At 35.8% G+C, this 26,037-nt stretch overlaps 1 protein-coding gene across 1 annotated transcript in view; it reads left to right on the top strand.

Moving 5' to 3' along the window:
• LOC148951196 (uncharacterized) overlaps window positions 1-24,248 on the top strand; it is a 34,194-nt gene extending 9,946 nt beyond the window's left edge. Inside the window, exons 2-5 of the mRNA XM_089090178.1 lie at window positions 9,032-9,134; window positions 18,077-18,200; window positions 22,406-22,466; window positions 24,069-24,248. Of these exons, the coding sequence (XP_088946304.1) occupies window positions 9,032-9,134; window positions 18,077-18,200; window positions 22,406-22,466; window positions 24,069-24,131 (351 nt within the window). The 3' untranslated portion in view covers window positions 24,132-24,248. The remainder of the gene's footprint in view (window positions 1-9,031; window positions 9,135-18,076; window positions 18,201-22,405; window positions 22,467-24,068) is intronic.
• Window positions 24,249-26,037: the final 1,789 nt, after the last annotated feature.

The following is a 26,037-nucleotide window of genomic DNA, read 5'->3' as shown; positions in this document are numbered from 1 at the left end:
TGAGGGGTGCCACTCCTCAAGTTGGAATAGAGTTGACTGTAAGGTCCCCAGTCTTGCAGGTACCCCAAAAGGGTCAAGGCTTTGTAGAGGCCATTGTCCATAGATCTGGATCTTACGCCCTGCCGCAGTTGTCCTCCTGTAGAGGATCCTCCCATGATGATGTTTTGCTTCACCATGCAATTTAACCCATTACTGACAAAAATGAAGTAAGATTTTGTATTTTTACTGTAGTTGGTTCTAAACTGAATGCTTCAAAAAGATTTCTGCATCAACTTCCATTTTTACTGAAGTTTCATAATATGCATCTGTCTAATTTCCTTGAAGTTACATTGACTTTTACCATTTTAAGTCTGCTCTAGAAGTGAGGATGCTACTGATGTTCTAATCCTCTTGAACCCACTTTGACATCCAATGTCATCACTGGCTGGTCATATGTTAGATGGAGCCCGACATAGCTCAAGCATACAGGTGTAGCACTTGTAGACAAGTGCTCAACTCAAATATTGTTGTGGAAATTTAAACAATCTCCATTTAAGCAGTAGACTGCACATAGAACTTAATTGCTACTCAGAGGGTGATTCAGAAATAGGTATCTTCTCACAAGAGGTTTCCTTTATAGGCATTTTCTCAATAATATAGCTACTTCTATGATAACTGTAATGGGCAAGCTTTCAATTACTGCTTTTATATCCAAACTCAACATATTTAAACCTGTGATATGGCTGAACAACATGAAAGAAGAAATAATCGAATTTGAAAATAAAAATCCCTTGGTTTGGATTGTCTTGTTATAGTCAGTGATGATTTCAAATGAGTACTCATCAAACATGAAAAAGTAGTTTATGAAATGTTTCCAGAACAGATCATCTACATGTCTTGGGCCATCAGCAGCTTAACTTCTAAAATTTTACCCAAATGGGTTTTACTGTTCAATAATCTATTTATGCATGACTGAACAGACAACCACATCACATGGCCTGGTCCTAACAGTTTATGAATCTTTACATTATTGATTTCCAGGAACTCCTTAAAACCTTAGCTTTTCTTTGCAATTTTGGCACTATCTCTTTGGATTATAAATGGGTCTGCAAACAGATTAAGTGTCACTGTTTTTATCCTTAATCTCTTTGTGTCAATGACCAGTCACAATGCAGAGCAGCTACAAGTGTATGAAGACTAAACTGAATTTAACCATAGCATATGCTTTCCCACTCCCTCATAAAGGGATGCAATATTTGTTTTATAGATTGTACTAGACAAATATCTAAGGCTAAGGTAGGCTACTGTTCTAACTGTTGGCCAGCTAGAACCACAAAGTGAAAATTACAGGTTCTGTTAATTTTTCAAATGAAGGTTGAAACAAATTCTTGGAAAAACATCAGTGATTCCAAAAAATATGAGTCAAGTTTTTTCCTTAAGCAATTTGAAAAAAAGCATGTGATCTCATGGGAAAATATGATAAGTTGAAACCCTGGCTGGATTCCCATTTTATAAACAGTAAAGAAAATGAGCATTCCTTTAAAATAAGAAAACAATTCCTAAGGAATAAGAAAACTCAAACCAGAAAAGTACAATTACAGTTATTCACAAGATAAGTAAGTCAAAATAAAAAAGGTTCAATTTGAAATGAATTATAAATTTCGAAAAGGGACCTTTTTTAGACTATAAAGTACCCTGATATCACCAATGTGAAGATATGTTAACAAAAACACTAATAGGTACCTTTTGGCAACCACGCTCCTTCCCAACTATTATAGTTTAAAAGCACAAAATAGGTTCTAACTTTGAAATGAATCTTTGATTTCTGTAGAATCCCATCTCAAATCTGGAGAACTGCCATGCCAATACCAACAGTACAGGTATAGCAGACCAAGCCTGCCCAAATTAAAAAAAATCCAATAATTAAATAATTAGGGTATTGTCAGTACAATCTGCAATGGCCATCTTATTTTCATATTCTCTTTGGTGAATTTTGATCACCATATGATAGAAAAAGCCCTGGTTAGGTCCACGGAAGCCCATTTAGCTGGATGATTACTTTCATTGGACACTTTAGTAAAAATACAGAAATAGCCTGTTTTGAGTAATCACATGAGTGAGCCTAGTAAGGCTCACTTACTAGGCTTACTAGGCTCACTAACACATGAGCCTAGTAAGTATCAGAAGCCTAGATTTACACAAAGAAAATGGTACAATTTTCTCGGCAGTTCCTCTCCACACATTCTGAGACCACACTGGCTACAAATGACATAAGACCAAAAATGAAGAGTTAAACAAAATATAATTACCAAAAAGACAAAACCAACCAAGGATAATTTTAAGCCAGTGACTAAGCAAAAAAGCAAAGCAGATATTTCAGCAAAAACTTCTGCTAAGTTGGCCACAGTGCAAAATGAAAGTGACATTTTGAAGTGACCTGTATAGAAAGAAAATAAGTATTGAGGAAAACAAACCACAAATGAAAGGAAGTTCGAAAATTTGATTGGGCATAAATTCTTTCCCTAGCAATTACTAAAGCCTGATTACTGAATAGAAATATCCCTAGTATCTTTGTTCAAAGCAAGGTCTTCTTGCATGTACTGTTTTTTTTTTCAGTTCAATGGCTCCCCTAAAAAATCCTTCATCTTGACCAAAACCTACATAAGCCACAAATAATTTAGGACTGGAAAAATAGAGGAACAAATGCTATCTAGCATATTGGATAAGGAATAAGTGATTTTGGTACTTTATAACCAATGAACAAATTCATTAGAATGTAAACATTTTAAGTTAACATCTTGAGAAGCAATTGGGCTTGAAAGTGTCCTCTTCGAATCCCATCTTTGATGCAGATCATTATCTGAAAAAGTTATTTATTTGGTGTATCTTGAACTAACCACCAAATCTCTCCCATATCTCATATAGTGGAAACATGGTGAAATTTATTTTAGTCAAGTTTCTTTTCTGAAATGCAATAGCTAGGATACGGTAAGTATGGCATTTTGAAAATTGAAATCTTCATGTTAGAATACCTGTAACCTGAATGTTAGTCATTTATGGCAAATTTAATCTATGTTGGTATTGTATTGGATTAATGATGCTTCTTGACTACTAAGGTGCTTGTGTTGGCCCTGCACTGTGTTGTTACAGCTGGTTTTGGTCTCTGGGTCCAATATTACCAAGCTGAGGTCAAACCCAGTGCACCACCAGAGGACCTTAATCTTTGTTTTAAGTCTATTCTCCTCTTTTTGAAATTGTATGTCTTTGTGAGTTTTGCTTGCCTTGTTTGTGCATAAATCCGGTCAATTCTTGGAATGTACCTTTCCAACCAGACTGTAAACAATTTCCCCCAAAAAACAGGGTGCTAGTGTTATAAGATTATGTAATGTATTTTTAAGGTTTTGACCACTCAGTAGTGGATTGATACTCGTGTTATAACTGGTAAAATTGGTCACGGTGAAATTTGGTATTTTACCGTAATTTTACGGACCCCCGTAAAATTGGTATTTTACCTATTTTACCGGTATATTACATATTCTACTGGCATATTTTACGACGCCTTGCAATTTTCAGAGCACAAAAGCGCAAAGAGGCTGGTATGAAAAATTATTGAATATTATTTTGTTTTGTGTTCCCTGGTTTAAAAGGCCGTCTGTCTGACCTGGGTCATTTGTTATCAGAACGATAAACTGTATTATAGTAGAGGTAATTATAATTTTATAATAGTGAAATATTAGATGAAGTAAAATTATAATAGTTCTGTGAAATGTTGAAGACAGAAAGGGCTACAAGCAGGATTGAAAGATGACAAACTAGAAAAAATAATAAAATTAAATAGCCAAAAAAAATGAGGGTAATGTCAGTCAGCGGACAAAAAAAGAAGCAAAAACTATTGAGGCAGATATTTCGTCAGGGACTTCCGCGCAGCCATCTTAAGTGCTCCAAAAAAAGAAGCAAAAATAACCTTTTGAATTAACTCTAACTGAGGAGAAGAAAGACTGAATCAAACAAACCAAAAGAACAGGCCAGAATAAATTTTAAAGATATTCACCAATTAGATTAGACAAGGATTCTCTGCTTAGTGATTGACTTTGCTTGTCTAGTGACCTAATTTTTATTAAAAGTGTGGTCAGATGATCTTAATTTAGACTGAAGAAAAACATTATTTGAATCCTTTTATTGTAAGTTATTGCAGATTGGGTTTAGAGGAACATCTCCAGTATCTCTATTTAAAGGAAGGTCTCTATTTATGGATTTTTTTTTAAATTTCAATTGCCTTCCTAAAAGAATGTGGAAAGCCATTTGCTTCAAATATTAAAGTTGCCTCATTAAAACTACATGGTCTAGATTTTCAACAATATGGAGGGCCAAAGCAGAATCAATATTCTCATTTTTATTTTAAATTTCACTTCCAGAGAAATCTTGTATTCGTGCTGTCTTTTCCCCGGGAGTTGGAACCCCCCCCCTCCCTCCGCCAGGAAAATACCCACGGAATATTCCCCCGTGGAAAGTTTCCCACTATTTTCCCCTTGGATAATTCCAGATTTTCATAAGAAGGGAAATTTAAATTTCTACTCTCCTGTTTTAGTCACTAAAGACCCATTAGGGTTCAATGTATTAATATTTGTTCATATATTTTTTCCTGGGGGCACTTCATGTGGAAGGGGTGGTCGAATAAGCTTTGGAGGGGGCTCAGTCAATTGGAAATTTAAAGTTCCAGTGCCTTTTTCTAAGATTTAGCCTGCTTTTCAGCCAATTGCTTCCAAATGAGTTGTTACTGACTACCACAGTTTATATAATTATCCAGCAAGCTTATCGCAGATCATTTCTGGTCTTCGTTCTCGGTGCGAACAAAAAGCTCCTCCCACTTCTTCGTGCAGTTATGGATCAGTGTTTCCGATTGTTTGCGTCTATCAATGAGAAATGGTTACAAAGTGCATTATTCGTAATAGCGAGTTTCCGATTGTTTCGCGTCTGACTTGTCTACCCGTGAAAAGATCTGATGCCGCTTATGTTTCTACGTTCTCTGGAGCACTCGCACCCCGGTCCGGGTTTTTATAATGGGTGAGATAGGGATTGATCATACTGGATAATTATATAAACTGTGCTGACTACAGTCTATAAAAGAAATTCTTATTCTAGCTTAAAAAACCTTTTTTGTTTACTTGTTTTGGGTACTTTTATAAATAAATGAAAAATAACATGTATATGATATGAGAAATGTGGCTGAATACGGCTATTTAAATATAAAAAGCTATTAGGGTAGCATTTCTTAGGTTTAATTGTAGAAAAAAAAATTACTTATAATAATATGATTTTGCTCCCAAATAATGGTGAATTTGATATATTTATTTTTCTTTTTTTTTTAAACTAGATATCCGAAATCAGGCACTGTCCGATTGCTGAGGTATTACCCTAGGCACACGATTACCAAAGGGTTAAACTAGACAGTTAATTAAATTGATGAAGCTCTAGATAAAGGGGCATTACCTTTTTTAAGCCCAGGAATTTCAGAATAGTTAAGAAAAATGCATTAAAACTTGTAAGTGATGCTTTAAAATGTTATAACTTTTAATGTTGTAACTTGGAGTGAAATCGGGGAATTCTTAGTGAAAGTACTAAAAGATGTAGGCTTTAGAATATAGGCCTACCCTAACAACGAAGTACTATTTATGTTACTGTTGCACAAGGGTTGACCCTGAAAAGACCTGCCAAACTGGTGACGAATTTCCTAAACAAATTGCCACTATTGAATATGTACTAAAGTAGGGGCTAAAAGAATGAAGAAAAGCGCAGCGAAAAAAGTGGCAGATTACCAAAGCGGTGCAACAAAAAGTAAGAAGGTCCAAAATATTCTGACAGTTATAAGAGGCTTTTGCCTTTGGTAAGACAAAGAAAAATGATGGAAAAAGTGTTAGGTTGGAACCTATTAGCCCTAGTTGGCGCTGACATAGTGAAGACGTATGATTCCGTAATACGAGAGATTTTGTGGTTATTAATGTGACTAAAGATGAATTTCAGAAAGGAAGTCATAGATAAATTGGAAAGAACATATTCTGCACCGAAAGTGGTTATAAAAGGGAATGGAAGACTGACGACAATAATGAGCCTAGAAAGAGGTCTGCTGCAAGGGGACCCTTGTTCTGGAACGCTATTTGAAATATATCTCGACCCACTCTTTCGGTATGTAGAAGAAAGAATGTGCGGTGTTCAAGTTTCTGAAAAGTTTTTCTGAAAAGTGCAGCTTTCTTAGATGACGGAAATTTTATCACTGGAAGTGAAAATGATGTGAAAACTGTGTGTAAGGGTTTGCATTGGTACGAGCCAAGATTTCACGTGAAAATACACAGACAAAAGAGCAGTGTTCTACCCTTGGACAAATCGGCAAATTACGACGACATAGAAAGAAACTGTTGGCTCCCGTTTGCGGAAAAAGCGCGAGTATTGGGCCTGACTTTTGAGAATGTGCTGAACACAAAAAATTTGGGAGGAAACAGTAAATAAAATAGTCGGGATATTGAGTCAACGGAGAAAAAGCCTTTTCAAAACGATGTTCGAAAGAGATCTGTATGTCAATACATATTGCCTCGTGCTATTATTTTACACTGCTCCTGTTTTGGCATTACCTGAAAACCTTGCCAAACAAATTGAAAGAGCCATCTGGAGATTTGTTTGGACGGGGAAACTTGAAAAGCTACAAATAAAAATGCTATACTTTCCTGTGGAATCGGGTGGAACTGGGGTAGCAGATTTCAGGGTTATATGTAAGACGCTCTTCTCCAGAAATATTTGTGAACTTGTGGTTAAAGAGGAGCCATCAACTGCAATTTTGAGGCAGTGGTTTCTCCCTATAGTGAATGAGGATGCAGAGGAAAAGGTGAAAAAATTGAGCAAAAAAATTCCAACCCATCTGTGATGGATTGTCAGCCCACTGAAGAAAGCAAAGGAATTGGGAGCACTGAGATGCGACTTCGGAAAGGAGGAACTAAAGAAGATATCGCGGGATGTTCTTGGAATTGAGAAAAAATTAAATTGTAGAGCTAGGGAAAAGGAGTTATTCATTGATTATCAGTTATCTTTTTAAAATATAAGTTATTTGCCGTTTAATTATAAACAGAAAGAATTTTTGTACTGAATGAATAACAGAATATTAACCCTTTGTAATAGAGTTAGTCGCATATTGAAAACTCAAAGACCTACTTGTTTGATGTGTGGAGACTTAAAGGGTTAAAAAAAATATGCTAAACCAATGCGAGACTAAGGTAAACAAGGAAAGGAAATTTTAGATTTTTCAAGTTCATTTTGTTGCCAAGGCAGCCATCTGAGGATTATATCTGTCAAAACGGTTTGTTAAATATATTCAATTTAGTCTTAAATAAATACAGGTTCACCATTTGTTAAGGTTCAGTTTTGAACAGAATATATGTACTTCAAGTTACAGAAATATGCATATGGAATTTAAACTTTGAGCCTGGACTCAAGTAAATGCAGTTTTAGTCCGTTATTTGATACTGATAGCAATGATTCAGAAATGGGTTGTCTGAACTAACCGAATGCTTGACTTTGATGCAAGAGCAACAGGAATAGGTTTCTGCTATCAGATTGTTTCCAGCATTTGACCTCGCACTTTGCATCAAAATCTAGTCAAGCGTGGTGGCTGGTCCAGTTAAATCAACAATGAATCATTGCTATACAACCTTATTTCAATGTTGGTCACAATTATTTTTGTATGAAATTAGATTAAGCATTTCTATTTTGCATTTTTTGGGTTGGAGGTTTTGGGGTAAGGTTGGAAGTATGGTATGATGAAGAATATCAATGCCCTGAACTTGATAATAATTACACATGTAGTTATTGCAAACGCTAGGCTACTTAAACACTTTTTTTCATTTCAGTGGTTTGTTATCTTACAAATTTTATGTTCATAATATAGCTGTTGTTATTTGAATGAAAATTGATGCTATGAATCAGCTATAAAAATGTGCTGAAGTCAGAATAGCACCATAACAAGACATGTTAAAAGAAATGCCATCACTTGATGGCATTTGTATTAGGCAGCTGGAAAAGGTTAGGTACTTGAAACTGAAGTGCACCCTAACTAGACATAAAAAAGAAACAAAGACTTCATTTTTGGGTTCAATGCAGTGGGTTTATTTCAGCTTTTGGTGATAAGATGAAATTCAACCATGGGATGATGAGTTCTACAAATTAAGAAGAAAAAATATGATCAACCCACTCATTGGTGGCTGTTTCGGTGATTTTACACCGAAAACAGTGTATGTTCTTAGGCAGACGCATACATCGGCATTTATGTAAAGAGGTTCCTGAAGTTGCTGAACCTCAAGTTCAGTAAAAAAACAAAATACAGGTGATAATAATCCTAAATGAAAAATCATGACGTGTTGAAGGAAGCCAGACCCTAGTCCCGAACACCCTGCAAAAGCGTCAGTATGTTAGATATTCCTATAATCTGGAACTTTTTCTGTTGAGCATGGGTCTATGCAACAAGACTGTAAAAGGTGCGCTCAGAAGATATGCTTTTCTGATTTCATCAAGTAGCCTATATTTTCAGGTCAAAATTTCTTTGGGAGGGGTTTCCATTGGGAAAATTCAGGCTGAAGAAAGGCTATTGGCTAATGACCCAATCTTTAATGTACAGAATGCGTATTGAAATTTAGAAACAAAATGTAAGGTCTTGTTTGAAAAAAATCCCTGGTGCACAAGATGTGGATTGTTTTTCAATAATTGTTTGATGAAGTTTGATATAAATTCAATGGTGGAGTGCAAGTTTGATATAAATTCATCAAAAATCAGCTAATTATATAGAAAGCTTGGAAAATGTAGGATAAGTTATTACATTATTGAAATCTAGGGGATGGTGGTAGGTTCTAAAGCCTGCCTATGTTGGTACCTTGTAATTATAACAAACAATTGTCAATTTTGTTCTGTAAAGAATGTGAATCCAGGTTTTTATAAACACATTTTAAAAAATAGATACCAATTTTTGGAATAATTTTTGTAGGTCTTTAGGTTTATTTGTTTTATATTTTAGGATGTGATTGATATCTGGGATACTAACGAAAATCTTGAAGATCTTTCTCGAAAAAAGGAAGCTCAACTTGATGACCTGAAGAGAAACTTGCATGAGAATAAAGGTAATGAAAGCTTCAGTTAGAATGAATTTTTTTTTTTCAACTGAAATCATCAATAAATGAGCTGCATCAATAATAAATGAGCTGATACCGTCCCCTCATTTATTGATGCAGCTCAGATATGTAATATACAAAGACTCATTTCAGTAATAGTTTTTAATTTAAAATTTATCTTATTTATCAATAGAGATATTCAAACACCTTCATTCTTTTTTATTTTTTTATTTAACTCAATACAAAGAATAGACATTATAAGAGTCAGACGAAATTTTTTTTTATCACATCCTTAAGCGAACTAAAACATGTGGGCGATTACTTATATGCATTACCTGTAAGGAGAATTTAAATCTACCTAGATATGCTCAAGTGCATGATTTGTCTTAGCCAAATTCTTTCAAGACTAACCTGAGTAGATCAAATGAAAACCAAAGTTCTTTCATTATTACCCTTCTTTTATTTTGGCAAATGTAAGAGCAGTTTTTTTTCAAGGTCCCATTAATAAATCTTTTGGAACTCGAATAACATTTTTTTTTCGTCTAAGAGGAGCTTCCAAAACCAAAACAATTGCAGTTAACTTGAATAGGGGAGACCGGCCCACGATCGGCAGGTTTTGACTTTTTCAATTCTCCAGGCATTATGTTAACCGATATGAAGTTGCTGAGTATGCCAAAGCAAAGGTAACTCAGTGGGTATCATCCCAGAAAAAAACAATTAGGAACACTCCCCCACTTTTTTAGCTAGAAGCTACTCTTTTCTAGTGGTCAAAAGTGCCGAACCTAGGCCATCCCGGTACCGGTTCGGCCGTCTTAGGGCTCCGTTTGGCCACCTGACAAGACAAACAGAAAATTGTCCAGGAAAACGCTAAAACTTGTTTTACGGCTACAAAAGTATAAGAGGGTATGATCAGTATAAAAATCTAGAGAATGAGCTTGAGTAAGTTTAAAAAAAACTGACATAATATTCGTTTCAAATTGTAAATTGATAGATCAACATCAAAAGTGAGCCACTCCACTAATCTTGACGTTCCACCTGCTATTGTCGGCGGTGCCAGTTTCATTTCAACTTCCGTCTTTAAGACACTAGCTGTCTCGTCAGTTAGCAGAAAGTCACTTACTCCTGTCTTCTTTAGAAACTGGACCTCAAGTTCTTCAGTTGCTATGTCTTTGATAATGGCAATATAGTGAATGGATTCCCTTTCTTGCTTTTCAGCCCAACCAGAATGTAATCGTCAACCTTGACGTTCTCAGTGTCAAATTGGAAGCTGCTGGCAGGGGGCTCGTCTTCAATGTTCATATTGGAGTCTGAAGAGTCGTTGTATACAGGTTCACCTACTTCAGAATCGTCACTCTCATTGCGATTAATTTTGAGAGAAACAAGTTTTCGGTCTTTAAACTTTTGGCTTTTCTGACTTTTTCCCTTTTCAGTACTAAGGCTTTCTTTGCAGTTGCACCGTTCATTCCGGCAGTAGTACGTTCTTTCACAGGGATTTTGGTGATTACTCTTGACTTATTTTTCATATTTTTTTCCTGTTATAATTTTGCGATGAGTCTTTAGGGAAGGGGTTTGTATCTCCAATCTCTTTAAACGAACCATCTGCTGACATTTGATCCTCATTCGGAGCACGCGCCTGTGCTGCTTCAGAATCGGTATTTATGATAAAAAAAAAGTCTAAATGTCCCACAGAACTTGCGATGGGCATAGCCACTTTATTGATGGGTGCTTCACTAGATAATGTTGGTGGTTTATCTGAGGCATAGGAAGAAAGGAACCCTAAATTCTTGAAGAAACATCTGATTATTGGGTATATCCCACTTGCTCTGAATCCACTGAGGATTTTATCAAGAATTAAAACCTTCGAATATGCTTTCCCTAGCAGTTCAGCAATGTTATACATTGATATAGTTTTACATTTATGGGGAGTCATTAAACTTGCAGCTTCCCGGTTGTAGTAGGTCTTGAGTGGCCCCATAACTGTCCTGTTTAGAGGCTGTAGTTTGTGAGTAGCATGGGAAGGGACAGTTAAAAGTACAACGCCATTATTTTTAGCCAGATCAAGCGATTCTGGGGTGTATCGGCTGATGTGGTTATCTAGCACCAGAAGTACGGGGGACTGTTTGGAGGATTTGACATGATTGATAAAATGCTGCAAGTAATGCAGAAAAAGGGAGGCAGTCACCCAGCCAGAAGCATTTTTTTGTCGGTCATGATGGTACCCTTTGGAGCCCCCTTGAGTAAAATTTCCAGACACTGTTTCCTTGGGAAAATAAGCAGAGGAGGGATTCTGTTCCCAATGGCATTAACACCAGCACAGACCGTGGTCAACTTGCCTCTTTCCGCTGACGTGACATTCCCTACTTGCTTCTGCCCTCGCCGTGCAATGATTTTACCAGGCTTGTGGCCGGTTGTCAAACCCGACTCATCTACATTCCAGATGTCTTGTGGTCTGAACTTGTGTTTGTCTAGGACCCGCTCCAGGTTGTCCCCCAGTGTGACGGTTGAAAGCAGTCGCCCGTCCTAGGCTTGTACCTTCTGGCGTTTTTACTTATAGTCTTATGGCGAGCCATAAAACCACATCACACAATCCTCGCCTGCAATTCCTCCACCTCCGCTAGCTTCGCATTTCCAGTTGTTTGGAAGTTTTATACCCTTAGTAATGGCTTAGTTTTGTGCAAGTTCACGCGCTTCCAGCAGAGTAGAGCCAAAACGCGTATCAGCTATCGTTTTCAGGTAAGTTTCTAGTGCTTCTTCTTACTCCTCAGTAAATATTTGTTTTGTGTTATAACCGGGTGTAAAGAAACCTATGTCCAATCTTTTCGGATGAGTATTCAGCTGCTTAACTTTATTCAAGTAGTCTTGCATTGTTTCTCTAGGGACACCCATAGCACTTGCAGAGGATCTGACTGACTTCTTGTCGACTAAGACAGAAAAAACTGATATGATATTCTCAAAATATACTGTTTACTCAGCTTTTATAAGCATGGCCCACATTCGGACGCCTTGGTTCGGCATGCCGAGCCTGCCTCAGACATTGTGGCCGAACGTGGGAATTCGCCATTTTGCGAGATGAAAAAATGTTAGCAGCAGACCAGTGAAGATGGCGTGCGTACGAAGATGCCAAAAGACAGGGAGTTCAGAGAATACAGCGTGAGTTTATGTCCTATCAAGTATTTGTAGTTAGGCGTAGAGCTTCAGACAAAAATTGAACAGAATTCAGGATTTACTTACCGTAAAACACGACCCAATCTGATATTTTTGGTAAAATTGTTAATCAAGGGCAGCCATTTAAAAACATCCATTCTCATCTAGCGGAGCTTTTGCATTCTACCAGAAGTCTTCATCTGTTTTTAAATTGAGATTATTTGCTTTGGCCGAACGTGGGCCGTGCCGATCGTGGGCCGGTCTCCCCTACCTGCAAAGGCCATACTCCCTTTCCACTATACATACAAAAGATACGTTTTCTGGTTTAAATTTTAGATGAAAATCTGTTTGAGTATCAAGTTGAAGAATATGTGATTTTATATATTAAATTTTTTTTAAAGTAATCAAATTGAAAAAAAACGTCTTTGACAAAAGTTTTTAAAGAAAGGTAAAGAGTGATGTTAAAACCTAAAATAGGCAGAAATCTAGTTGTATAATAAGTTAAAATGTTCGGAAATTCCTGTTACCGAGTAAATAAAACCTAAAAGGACCAGAAATCAAAATGATAATCAACTTAAACTTTAAACCAAGAGAAACAGGAAGCTAATGCTGTATTAATTTGCCTCAAAACAAAACTTGACATAATCTATGTTATTTTTTTCTGAAACTGCAGCATATAGCTAAAAATATATTATTTTTCCTCAAAATATGACACCTATTTTGTTTCCTATTCCTAAATGTTTGATGGTACAACCTATTTGATTCTATGTCTGTTACTAAACGATTATCACATAAACAATAATAATATTTCTAAACTACGTCATTGCATTGCACTATTATTCATAACCGTTACATATCTAATGAAGCTCATCCCTGGGGATGACCAAGCTTTACAATTCTGGTTTACAAGTCTCTCTTTGTGATAGAGGAGAAATTCCCAAGCAATGATGGAACCGTCATAAAACCTGGGCTGTAAAAGTCAGCAGGTTAGATTAACTTTCTCTTGCCTGTAGTCAACCTCCTACCAAATTACTACTGAATGTTGTCACTTTTGTGTAGAAGGTTGGCTGGGCCCAGAAAGGGTAGATGGTGAAAATCTATCTTCTCTGTCCCCTTGGCCCAATATTACTTCCCTTTGGAGGTTAAAGAAAGAGACTATGTCTCTGAAACCTACCAATCTGTTGTTCCAGGGCACTTACTCAATTTACAGAAACAATTTATTCAATTATTTGTATCACTATTGAAAAATATACATATAATACTTGCAAATACATTGCTTATAAAATGCAGAAAGATAGAAAAACGCTTAAAAGATTGACAGAGATACCTCTTTTGCGCTCTTCAACAATTCTGGCAATGCAGAATAAAAAATTTATAAAGTAAATATTAGTCATTGCCAGGGTTATTAAAATAGGAAGAAGTTGTTTCGTGTTAGAAGTTTTCAAAAGAGACTTGCATAGGGTTTGGATAGGATAATTCATCTGTGAATATGGGAGAGAAATACGGGGTTGAAGGCTCTGGTGAAAGTCAACAATCCACACATTGTTGATTTTGGTTGTGTATTCCATAGTCTTGCCCTGCGCGTGTCTAGTAACTCTAGAGAGAGATCTCCAGATTTTGACGTGTTTGTCCGTGATGTGTAGCCAACAGCATTCATAAAAACACATCACAGCTTACACAAAGTTCCAGGGGGGGGGATAAACAAACTTGAAAAAGACTGCTTAAATTTGAGTTGAAAGGCTGGTGGTGGATATTTGTGGGGTTTATGGCCTACTTTAGGTCCCTAATCATATAACTTGAAAATCCTTGTGTGATGTTGGTTCAAACAAGCTACAACATGTCTATTCTTCTGCCAGACAATTTGCAGGGGGGAACAAATTGTTCTTCCAGTTTGTGCTTTTAGCGAATCAGTTTTTTTTTAATTTAGTCTTTCTCCATTTTTTATTTTCCTTAGTGTGTACCACAATAAAGCAGTTGTCAGCCCCTTGAAATTTTCGAACTGCTGTATCTCGTGAACGAACCGAGCTGTTTTTTCCGAGGTAGCACAGTGGATTGATCTCTGCTTGACAATGCAGTGCCCAAGGTTCGGTCTCTGCTGCCGTAGAACCGACACAAGGATTTTCGTAGTAAGGAAGAGTCGTAAATCCATAGACAAGAAACCAGCAGTTCAAGGAGCATTTCAGCGTCGTTAATCCATAGACTAAATATCTGCTGTTCAAGGAGCATTTCAGCGTCGTTAATCCTTAGACTAGATATCAACTATTCAAGGAGCATTTCAGCATCAGCGTTAAAGAGAACATTTTATCCATCTTAATTCAAAAGTAGATTTTCTTGTCATGGGACAACTTTCTAATACCGGTAAGAGAGTAGCAAAGGGAACCTCCAATTTCTTTAGCAATGAGAGAACTACATTAAAGCTTAGAATGCACATATGGTACCATTTCTCTACCTCAGTCTCAACCAGAGAAAATGATCTCACAAAACCTAACTGAAACCTTCAACAGAAATGCCTAGTTAAAGTAGCTTTCGGACCCGTAAGAAAATGATATTTTTTTGTATCTGTAAAATCTTTTGTTTCTTATTTTTAGAAGATATTTTGGCAATGATGCCGGGAAATCTTTGCACATCTTAAGCACTTTTAGATTTTAGCCTAACTTTAATTTTAAAATCCTGCTTCCTGCTTGTGTCCTTAGACAGAGTTTCCCACTCGAAACCAGTAACATGGTTTGAAAATTGAAAGTTATGGGAACTAGGTTCAGATAGTGAAAACCATCCTTTTTTGGCCCCAGATAAAAATTAAACATAGGTTTCAAAAATGTAATACCATTATCATTGATCTGGCTAGAGGTCCACACTTCCCTTTAAACTGCAGAGGTTATATCCTTATCCCTCTCCTAAACAAAACAACAAAAAGTTTTGCTGCTGCATCACAATATTTCAGAGAAATTAAGTTTTTCTTGTGGAGCTAAAGAGCGAAGTTGAAACCCAAAACGAACGGAACTGAGTCACAGATCACGCAAGATATATCTACAAAAGTAGCTCAAATAAACTGATTCCTGGTATTTTCCAATATATGTTGAACTCTAAAAACTAGTGCTTTACTGAAAACATCAAACCTGCCCCTAAAAGACAAGATTCTCTCAACAGAATAATTCTATATTCAACTAATATTCTTCAGACAATAGAAGACTAGTTTATGAAGCTCTTAGTGGTCTTTTACCGGCTGTGATATCCATAACTTTTTGCAGCTCAATTACAATCCTCTAAAAATAAGACTCATCCAAGCTCAGTTTTCTGTAAAACGCTAGTTTTTAGAAGCTAACTAATATTGGAAAATATCATTGTCAGTTTTTTTGTGCTAGTTTTGTAGATATATCTTGCATGATCTGCAAAGGAACAATTTCTGTTCATTTTAAGTTTCAACTTCGCTCTTTACTTCTGAAAAAAAATTAACTAATGTTTGCTCGTTTTTAATTTTGTTTTTTGAATATTCACAATAAACCTTACAAAAAGATCTTTGTTTAACTTAAATGAAGAAGATAAAGAATTCAACAATAATTTTTGTTAAAATAGGGCATTAAATATAGGTTTTGTTTCTCACATCCCTTAAACTTTCCCACAAGAGTTTGTAACTTTGTCAGGTAAATAAAAACTCCGAGGGGTATGTTGTCATTGGCATTCTTTAGAGTTTTAACATAGAAATATCAATTATTTTCTCGAAAATGAAAACAAATTAAAAGCTTTTTTCATTAGTTTTTCAAGTTTTTTTCATTTTTTGCCCCAAGAGTGTTTTAACTTACCGCTTTCTAAGAGGTGATGGGAGAGGAAATATACAATTGAGGAGTTTTGAACCTCCAGTCAAGTGTTTTCGACCGTTAAGTTTACAATGATACCCTCTTTATACCCCCTCAGTCTTTCCACAAAAGTGGCATTTTTGGGGTCGAGTGGCAATTAATAGAATTATTAGGACGAATTTATAAGATGCAGCATCTTTCAATAGAGCCTTTAAATATCTTTGTGCGATCTTGCAGTAGCCTGCTTGCCCTAGCTGAAAAAGTTAGAAATAAATAAGAAGATGTATGCTAACCTGTCTATACTTCTAACTATGGATACATGCTGTTCTTTACTTACAGTTCATTGCCACAAGCTGTTTCATACTTATCTAAATCAAGCTCAAAGCTTTCGCTCTTTAGTGATCTGTAATCTCAATTGATGGTAACAGGCGAGAGTAAACAAAAATAACCTCGTATATCAAGAGGAAGGGGCCTCCAAACCTCCAGTTGAGGGTTTTAGACAATGGCAAATTGAATGGCAATCTTAGAATTCTAATTCCCAGCACTTTAACCCTCTTTGGGCAAAATTGATGTTTTTCGGCATAAGATGGAGGAAAGCGCTACATTTTTGGAGCGAAAAAGAGAGGGAGAGATGAGGAAGCTGCAAAAAATTATAGAATGATAGAAAACATTCCTGGGTACTCTCTGCTATTGTTTCATGTATAGTTGAGACTTTGCATATAATGTAAAAATAAATCGCTATTACTTTTTGTTTACTTAAATGTATCTGTTTGTTTTTTGTGAAAGTCAGAGGGTTTTGTTTTCTATTTTCTTCTTTTTTTTTCTTGTATAAAGTATATACTTTATAATGGGTTTTGCAATGAATAATAAAAAGAGAGATTTAGCGAAAGAGTAAGCGAGGAGTTGATAGTATTCTAGCAGGAGAGTTAATGGTGTTCTATTTTGGAGGTTTTTTTTTTCAACTAGTTTTAGTGGGGGGAACGGACTAGGATCCTTATTTTGTAAATTGCTTAACTTTGCTAAAAATCAATTATACATTGAAAGTAATTGTTTTATTTGTTTTAAACTTGATTTTTTCTTGAGCATCGAAGAAACATTCTCGTCTAGAGAAGATTTATAAGTATAGTTTAAATAACTTTTTTTCAAGCGTTCATTAAAGCGTATTAAAATCTTAAAATGTAAGTTTGATATATACACGGAAACATTTATATTTGTTAAATACAAAAAAAGAAAAACACACAACATAAAGCATAATACAAAACATAATACAAAAACATAAACAAAATACAACATAATACAAAAACATAAAGCATAGACATAGTCACGAGGCACATTGTAATAATTGGAAGTCAAAACTTTTTAGAAACCCAACATGAAATTAGTTTTGGAGTTTATCGCCAATTTCAGAGAATTTATGTGTTGGCTTTAGTTTTTGTTCCGACCAAAATATTCGTTTCTTTCTCGTCTAGAGAAGATTTATAAGTACAGTTAAAAGAACGTTTTTTTTTTGAAATCTTAAAATGCAAGTTTCCTTTATAGACGATTAAAAGTCAATAGAAATCTATGAGTGTTTTGGGGAAATGACAAAATATGGCGGCTGTCAATGTGATTCGTTCTGCAGTGAATAGTTGTGATGGTAATAACTTAAAGTACATTAAATTTGCTAATAGGTTATATTATCTTTATTAAAATGTAAATGACTTGGTTATATATATTTTTTAGAATAAAGCAGGGCTAATAAACACCGGCCCAAGTCTTAAAGCAATTTTTTTATAATTATTCGTTTTCCCAGGGTGGTCATTCATCCCCATGGCCCACTTCTGGAGTTTATGCGCTTTTCCCTAGGTTTTAGACCCAGTTTTAGATGGGCCTTCCTAAAGGATCATCTTTGAAGTACAGACCAGGTTGTGCTACTGCAGAAGGGTACCGTATTTGATATTCAGTTGTTTCTTTAGAGATAAAGCTGTTGACTAGACTTATAGTAGACTGATGATTTGGATTTTTTTACTTTAGGTCGATTGAGTGAACTGAAAAATCAGAGACAGAAACTGGACGATGAAGTAGCTAAACTTAGAAAAGAAATGGAACGACTTGACCAGGAGCTGAATACGGGAAACAGTTTTCAGTTGCGAAAGATGTAAGTTTGTCTTTAGTATACATGGCTTTAAGGGTGGAGGCATTTAGTTGAACGACTGTATACTTATTGCATTTCGCTCAGCCACAGTTTTTTGAAAAATGTTCTCAATATTGGACTTGAACGTATTTTTAATTCAAGATTTTAGATCAGTTGTTTCTTTGAGCCATTGATTAACATTGATGACGGGAAGGAGGAAATTTACCTCTTCTTCTATCAGTTGATATCATACACCTGTGCACCATACCCTATAATTGTCGACTTCTTTTGGAATAATTGATTCAATTACTGGGATTTGTACCTAGAAATTGAATAAAGCGAATAATTCGTTGAATATACGGTAAATAATATTTTCTTCTATGAATAATAAGCTACGTCGAACATTATAATTTTCCTTCAGTTTTGACTCATTTAACGCCAAAAATGTTCTCTCCGTAACGTTCACACTGTAATCAAAGATATATGCTGCTATATAAGCAGCTATGTGTGATCGGGACATGTATGATGACACAGGGTAAAATTTATTTAATGCCATAATGAATGAATAAAGATAGATACGTCTCCCGTGAATTTCGGTTACTTAATATAAAAGGAATGACCATAGAAACTAGGAAAGAGGGTTCATTTGATAGAAAATTGAAAGTTACTGTACTTTTATTGAAAATTGATAATTGATGATAATTGAAAATTGAAAATTACTGTTACCTTTACAAGAGCTGAGAATGATTGGAGGGGACTGATCCTCCTTGCGCAACCACATATACCCTAGGTTACCCCGTAACTCGCCATGACATTGGATCAAGCGTCACGGATCAAAGGTCCAAAAAGTATGGCTCCAGTAGGGACATAATCGACGCAACCTCAAGAGCTAGGGCCCCACGTTGTGCAATTGTCCAGTTCTTCAAAGACACATTTCATGAGAAAATGTGGACGCTTCAAAACTGGCTAAAAATGGAATCTTGTGAGGAATTGGAATTGGGACTACAAGTCTCTAGTCTGAATCTACCTCCGGAACTCCACGTATGATATAATTGCATAATATGGAGGTGGCTCCTCCAACACCGCATTCTTTGCAAGTTTCTAGCAGTACGGTAAACAAAAGACTCCTTTTGAACTGGAATCTTGTAAATATTTTATTCTGTAGGGTCTGAGAACCAATGAATGCCAGAGACATGTCAAAAAAGGGCAAAAAAGTACCATAAGAAAAGGCTACGAATGAACTCGAATTTCAGACTCAATAAAATGAGTCTTAAAAAATGACAAAAAAAAAAATCATAAAAAAACGGTATTAAAAAAAAAAGCTGGCAAAGCATGCTCAAATTTAAAATTTCAGAATGAAAAATTACTCGTTGATCAAAAATGAACCTTTAACTGGGAATTGTCATAACAAGCTAAAAAGATAAAAACCGGTAAGACTAAAAAAAATATATATATCAAAAGAGAGAGGGGGAGACAAAACAAGCAGTCAAATACAAAACACTGGCAGCACCAGTGCCAAATTGTAAAAAAAAGGCAACTCGCGGGATGTTTAGCTTATTTTCTTTGCAAAGAAGATGAGAAAGATTTTTCAATATCTGGCTTTGTGAGAGGGTTTGTCATTGCATTCTTAAAGAAACGGAGGCAAAACATACCTCTTCTGAACTCAAGTATTTCTAACCTAGCTTTTTTTTTAGAACGAGTGAGTATATGACCTTATCTTCTTTGCAAACGATACACAGGGCTCTTTTTCGTACAAATTCAATTTTATCTTACTTCCATGGAGATGCTAGGGTGCTAAATTGGGCAAGCATATTTGAGATAGGGGTGGGGGGAGAAAGGAAGTATGAGCCCTTAAAGAATGAGGAGGAGGGGTGCCAATTTTTTTGGAAGTTTAAGAAGAGAAATATATGCATTAGCTTTATGGACAATATTTTATCCTGCTTGAAATTGGATGAAATTGTAGCGCCGAGCGATTTAAAGGAGAATGTGGAAATTTCAGAAGGAGCAGGATTAAGGAAATAGGGCGTCCATTTAAGAAAACAAATTGGCAGAATAATGGATTTAGAGAGGTTTAATCTAAAATTCGTAAAAGTCTCTAAATCTAGCTAAGGTCCCTAAAAGTCCCTAAATCAATCTCAAGTCCCTTTTTGCACAATTAAGCTATATCAATACTTAAGCCAAGAAGTCGTTAGTGGTTAGTGACCTTTAGTGTCCTGAAGACTGCGAGGTAATTTCAAGGTTACAACGTCCAAGTCTTCTTGATAATGATGAACGGAAAAATTTAATGTCATTTGCCGGGCATTTTTTGTTTTTGTTGTTTTAGATTTGTATTACGGGGGGGCGGGGGGGCTCAAAATTTTTCCTCGGCTTGCTCTTAATGCACTAATAGGTTTCCAGGCTATATAATTACAAATAAGTATAACAGCTAGAGACACTGGTTTAGTCCATCTTGGGTACATATCCAAGCGACCAAAGCCCCGCTCTTCTGTGATATACGTACTGAGAATCGAATCATTTCGTTGGCAAAGACTAGGCAAGGGCAGCTCATCATTAAGTTTCATGCGTAAAATTCATGAAAGCTATGAACAAACGTATAATAATACAACTGACGTAACTTCACAATAAGCTGTAAAAGTTTTATGTTGGACCTAAAGCAAATATTATGGAAAGCTGTTTGGTTATTACCAAAGAACTTATGTTACTAGAATCCAACTGTAGGCAAACGTGAGCTGAAAAATCCGAGATGATTTAGATTCCCTGAGGGCAGAATGTTTTCCAAAGTTTCAAGCATATTCTCCGTTGTCTATATTGGGTATTCTATTGTTCTCCCCCCTTTAAGTTCTACTTCTACAGAGTGTATTCTGCTGTCAACGGAAAGTCCGGCGGAGATACCTTAAAATAGCTTATTTGGGCTTTAAGATATTCTAAGGTCCTTGGCTATTACATAAAGTCTGGAACTCACAACAGTGTTTGGGGGTGGAATGAATTGAGCTGGTATTTCCTCGGGAAACTTATAGCTGTATATGTTATTTATTTTTATTTTTTACTTTACTCTCAACTACCATAATATTGATTGTGGCTCTAATCCTAAAGTAGTATTTTTTACTTCTCATTTTAATTCTACTGGTTAATGCTATGCTATCTTTGTTGCAAGCACTTGTAGCTCTGGACAGGAACTGCTTAAAGTTTCCAAGTTTGACTGTTCAGTTTCATGTTTCTTTGCTCTTATCCCTGGATAATTCTGCGAAAAATAAGTCTAGCAAAATTCTGAATAATTACGCTCTTTTATGTGTATAAGAAACTGTTGTTTTTTTTAAACACCACAAAACAGGTTACGAGAATGCGCTAAAAAAAGCATACAGTAACATAATAGTGGCTATGCAAGATTTTTTGGTCTTTTATTTAATGTAATTTCTATTTTAATTGTATGTTATTATTATTTATCGTAACACGGCTTCTTATAAACAAATTAAAACCCGAAAGAAAATTATATTTAAAACAATGGCGTCAATTCAAAATATTTTCTTCTTTTTATTTAGGGGGGGGGGGTGTTTTTCAAAATATAAGTGAGGGGGGGAAAAGTTCTGTTCAAAATCTAGGGGGAGGGGGGGCAAAAAGCTCTTTTTCCAAATATAGGGTAAATTTGTCAGTTTTTCAATTTTTTTAATGAGATAACAAACAAAGGAATTTTCGATGAAAACAGCCCCCCCCCCCAAAAAAAAGAGAAGAAAAAACGTATTTTTCAAAATCTATCATTATCAATGTTTAAGCTTTAATTAATGAGGTCGAGGCCGAAGGTCGAGACCGAGTCCGTTGATTTTGAATTCAAGTCAAGTTGCCATCAAGCCATGGCTAATTGGAGAAAAGGCTAAGACATGTAGTCTGAGTTAGAGGCAAAGCTGGCATAAGCCTTTTTCAGGATTGTATAAAAAGTTTTTCCCTAATCCATGCTCAGTGCCCAATGAGATTTTACTAATACCGAGGTTTCGCTGGCGTAAGTTTGGGCCAATCAGAATTTTCGTTGAAGCCTAGAAGACATGGAACACTGTTAAAATTCATCCAGTTCTGGACGCTAGCTAAATCTGTAATGTGAACGGGTTTGATTTCAACTGATTCCTGATATTGGTGCTAGCTAAATCTCGGTATTGGTAAAATCTCAATGTTAATGGGCCTTAATTTCTGCATCTATGTAAAAGTGTTCATTGTATTCGTTTTTGTATCTGTTTTAGTGTTCCTGCAAGTGTCTATAATACCAATTTCAAGCTTCGGAACAATGGTACTGATTTCGAGGTAAGCAGAATCTTTGCCTTCAAATTTGTCTTAATCCGAAAAGTAATCAAAATTCATAGTAGATTTAATGTTACTTATTATTACGGATATTTCAAATAAAACGCATTGATTATGCTGATTAGTGATAGGCCAAAAATGAAGATAGCAGTTCACCAGCTAAAAATTTAAATACCAAAGTCAAGCAAGATAGTTGATGCAGTGACTCCAGTGACGAGTACTCCTCATTTTTTCCAATTAATATGAGACATTGTTAGTGGATCAAATTCAGATTGCGCAAGTCAGGTTTAAAAGTCGACTGCAAGGTCTTTGAACAATACTGTAAATGGGGTTTTATAAGAGTATTGGGGTGGAGGACTAGTGTTAAAAGCCTTAGAACCATCAAGATACGTTTACTGCCTTATGCGTTAAGATAAGTTTACTGCGTTAAGATTCTGTATTCTTACATACGTAAAACTCTTAAATATTACCAAGTATAACTCGCTAGTATCGTTTTTGTGATTAAACCTACAAGCTAGCAGGGTGTCATTTCAAGTAAAAAAGATACGAACTATCAAATCCAAAAACTTCTGTTTTGGAAATTTACTAAATTCTTGTTTTCACCTGGCTTTTTTTGTTACAAAACATGAAAGTTTTTGAAAGAATTTCTCATAAAAGATTTAAATTTTTCTCTTAGACTAGGCTGGATTTGATTGTTAACTAGTGATTTCTCAACTAAAAGTCGTTTTAAAAAAAATGCAAGGCTGAGAAATGTTTGACTAAACAGTAACGAAAAAAATTGCGTGACTGAATGTCGAATCATTGTGCAAATTTTGGTATTAGCAGCTCTCATTGAGAAAATAAATATACCATTTCATGTGTGAATACTCCAAATGACTCTTGCAGTAAAGAAACTTTTTTTATTATCTTAAAGATATATTGATCTAAATTTAGTTTAAACGTAAATAAGCACATATAAGTGCTTAAAATAAGTGCAACCGTAAATAAGTGCTTGTTCGTAAGTTGCCAAGACTAAATGAAACGAAAAAATGTCTCTACTTTCTAGAAGTTTAGGATATTGCGTAACACCTAGCTACGGTGTTTTAATTGGAGTTGACATTAAAAAAAAATTCTGGTTGGGGGAAAGGGTGTCAAGAGAGGAAAAATGTCCTTCTTAGGCTACAAGTTGCTAATTTTTCAGGGCTATTCACTCCCGCTGTTTTACACAAGTATGCTTGTCACTGTTCACACCAGTCAAGTTTATGTCTTGATTTCACTCAGTATGATTATAAAACATAAAAGCTGCGCAAGAAAAAACACGAAATACAGTGTTTTGTTATCCTTCAGTCTTTTAATGAAATTAATTATATCTAGCTTTATCAATTAACTTTGTGAATAGAATTAGCTTGCCCTGTTGCTCCGTTTGAGCTGCGTAAATAAGCTAGGTTATTTCAACAGAAATATTCTTATGTTGCCGGCGTGTCAAAGACATGGGTCGTTTCCGACTGAAATAATTTCTTCTGTCTGACGCTGGAGTGGTACGTTGACCTGCTTATCCAGGTCTCTTTAGTACTAATAATGTTTGCCGTTGTTATTTTTTAATCTTATTTCGCGATTTATTTACAGGTGCTTATGGAGATCGAGAGAAAAATGAAGAATGTGCCTATTTTAAGGATTCCTCAAGTTTGATCCTGTTCTTTTCATCATCTCAAGAGTTACGAAGGGTTTTTTTAACAACTGATTTGTAGATCTTTATTAAATATGTGACAATTCATATTGTTTCAGTATTAAATTTTTCAAAATATGTCTCCGGAGTTATGAATACTGCCTGGTAAGTATCATATTTTTCCAGAGGTTTTAAAATATTCCACCTATGGTCCATTTTTCCTTTCTGAAGAGGAGAGGTAAATGCTTGTTTAGCCACAATTGAAATTCATTTTGAATAAAATTCGCCTATAGTTTATGTATTCTTCCAATGTGGCAGTATCCCCCTCCCTCTTATTTAGAATTATTTCCTGCTTAATAACCTGACTGTCTTGCTGTAACTAAACATTATAAACCTTTTTAGGATCAAGTTGATCCATCAAACTTCATGATTTATGAAGCTGGAGGGGATATGGGCGTTTTCAACCAACGTAAACACATATTATGCATAGTTAGGATTAGAATGAATTGAACCCAACATTGGCCACCTTTTTGTGGAAAGGATTGGGGCTCCGTTAAGAAAAACCATCACATGTGGAGAAATGAGATTTGGCGCGGGAGATTCGTTTCAACGAAATAATTTCGGCTCTTGCATCTTTCATTGTTGGTTTATCAAGGGTAGGATCCCCCGGAAAAGCTATAACCTCTTCATTTGTCTGCTGAACCAATCCTGAAAATCCTACAACTAGAGCCCGTTATCAATTGTAATGTCTGTAATTCTTTTCTTCAGTGAGAGGAGATTGGCTCTCATAAAAAATAAATACAAAGCACATGAGATTCTGAATAGTGAAATGGGTTTCGAAGTGAGGGGGCATGGATCGGGACTACATCAATTGGAGCAACGAAAGAAGGGGTATAAGGAGTGAGTAAAGTTTTTATTTGAAGAATAAGGTATTAGAAAAGCATCGATCACTAGAACACCTTGTGATCATACCAAAACTGCGAACACCTGCACAGAGATCAAAATGAAGAGGTTTTTTTTTTTAAGGTGAGTCTTAAATTTTTATTTAAATTCAGTTCTAAAGGAACCACCATGGACTTTGTAATTATTTGATCTGTTGGATTAACCGATATTTGTAGTTTTAGTTTGATTTGTTTTTTAAATGTACAATTTTACGTAATGTACGTTTGCCGTTTCGAACCCTTCATTGATAATGAATGGCAAGTCAAGAGCAACCTGTGTCAAATGTGATTCAAACGACCCCCTCCTCCACCAAAAAAGGGTTCAAAATCAGCTATGAAATGAATTTTTCTGCTGGCTCCAGTCATATAAAACATATTAATTTAAAGTTACTCTTAAAAAAGTTATTAGTATAAGGAATTTCGTGTAACTTTTCAAGTAGGAGACAACCCAGAAAAGAGGTGCAGTCTTCAAGGATATTAAACGCTCAAATTTAAAATATCTGAGAATCTCAGATTGGAGTTTTTAAGACCTGATCTAAAAACAAAAAAAAGGTTTAGTTTTTTTCAAACCGTTCGTGAATCATGACAAAAGCATGACCTTTGTCAGTATAAACCTAAACTCTAAGAAATAAAAGTTCTATAATGATGCAAAAGAAAATTGGATATGCTGATTCCCATCATTAAATTCATTAAGTACTAAGGGCATCAAAATGAAGACATTTTTGCCCGGTGGCTCAATCCCAGGTCCATCCATACCTGAAAACCAGGATTTCCTATGATTTTTCTTTTGACTTACTTGACTTGAGGCTCCTGCTGAGGGTTCGGTGTAGAGAACGATGAGACCAGGCGTCTCCAGGTTGACCTATCGCTTGCCAGGTTCGCAGCTCCTTCCACCGGGATGTGGGCTTGAGCGAGAAATTCCTCGGCTTTGTCTTTCCAACTAGTGGGGGGGGGGGGGCGTCCTCTGGGTCACTTTCTTCCGTGTAGG

Source organism: Artemia sp. Qi Xiang Cuo, chromosome 6 (assembly GCF_049724085.1).
Source record: "Artemia sp. Qi Xiang Cuo chromosome 6, ASM4972408v1, whole genome shotgun sequence".
Lineage (NCBI taxonomy): Eukaryota > Metazoa > Arthropoda > Branchiopoda > Anostraca > Artemiidae > Artemia > Artemia sp. Qi Xiang Cuo.
The sequence above is the reverse complement of the archived record's forward strand: the minus strand, read 5'-3'. Positions and strand labels throughout refer to the sequence as shown.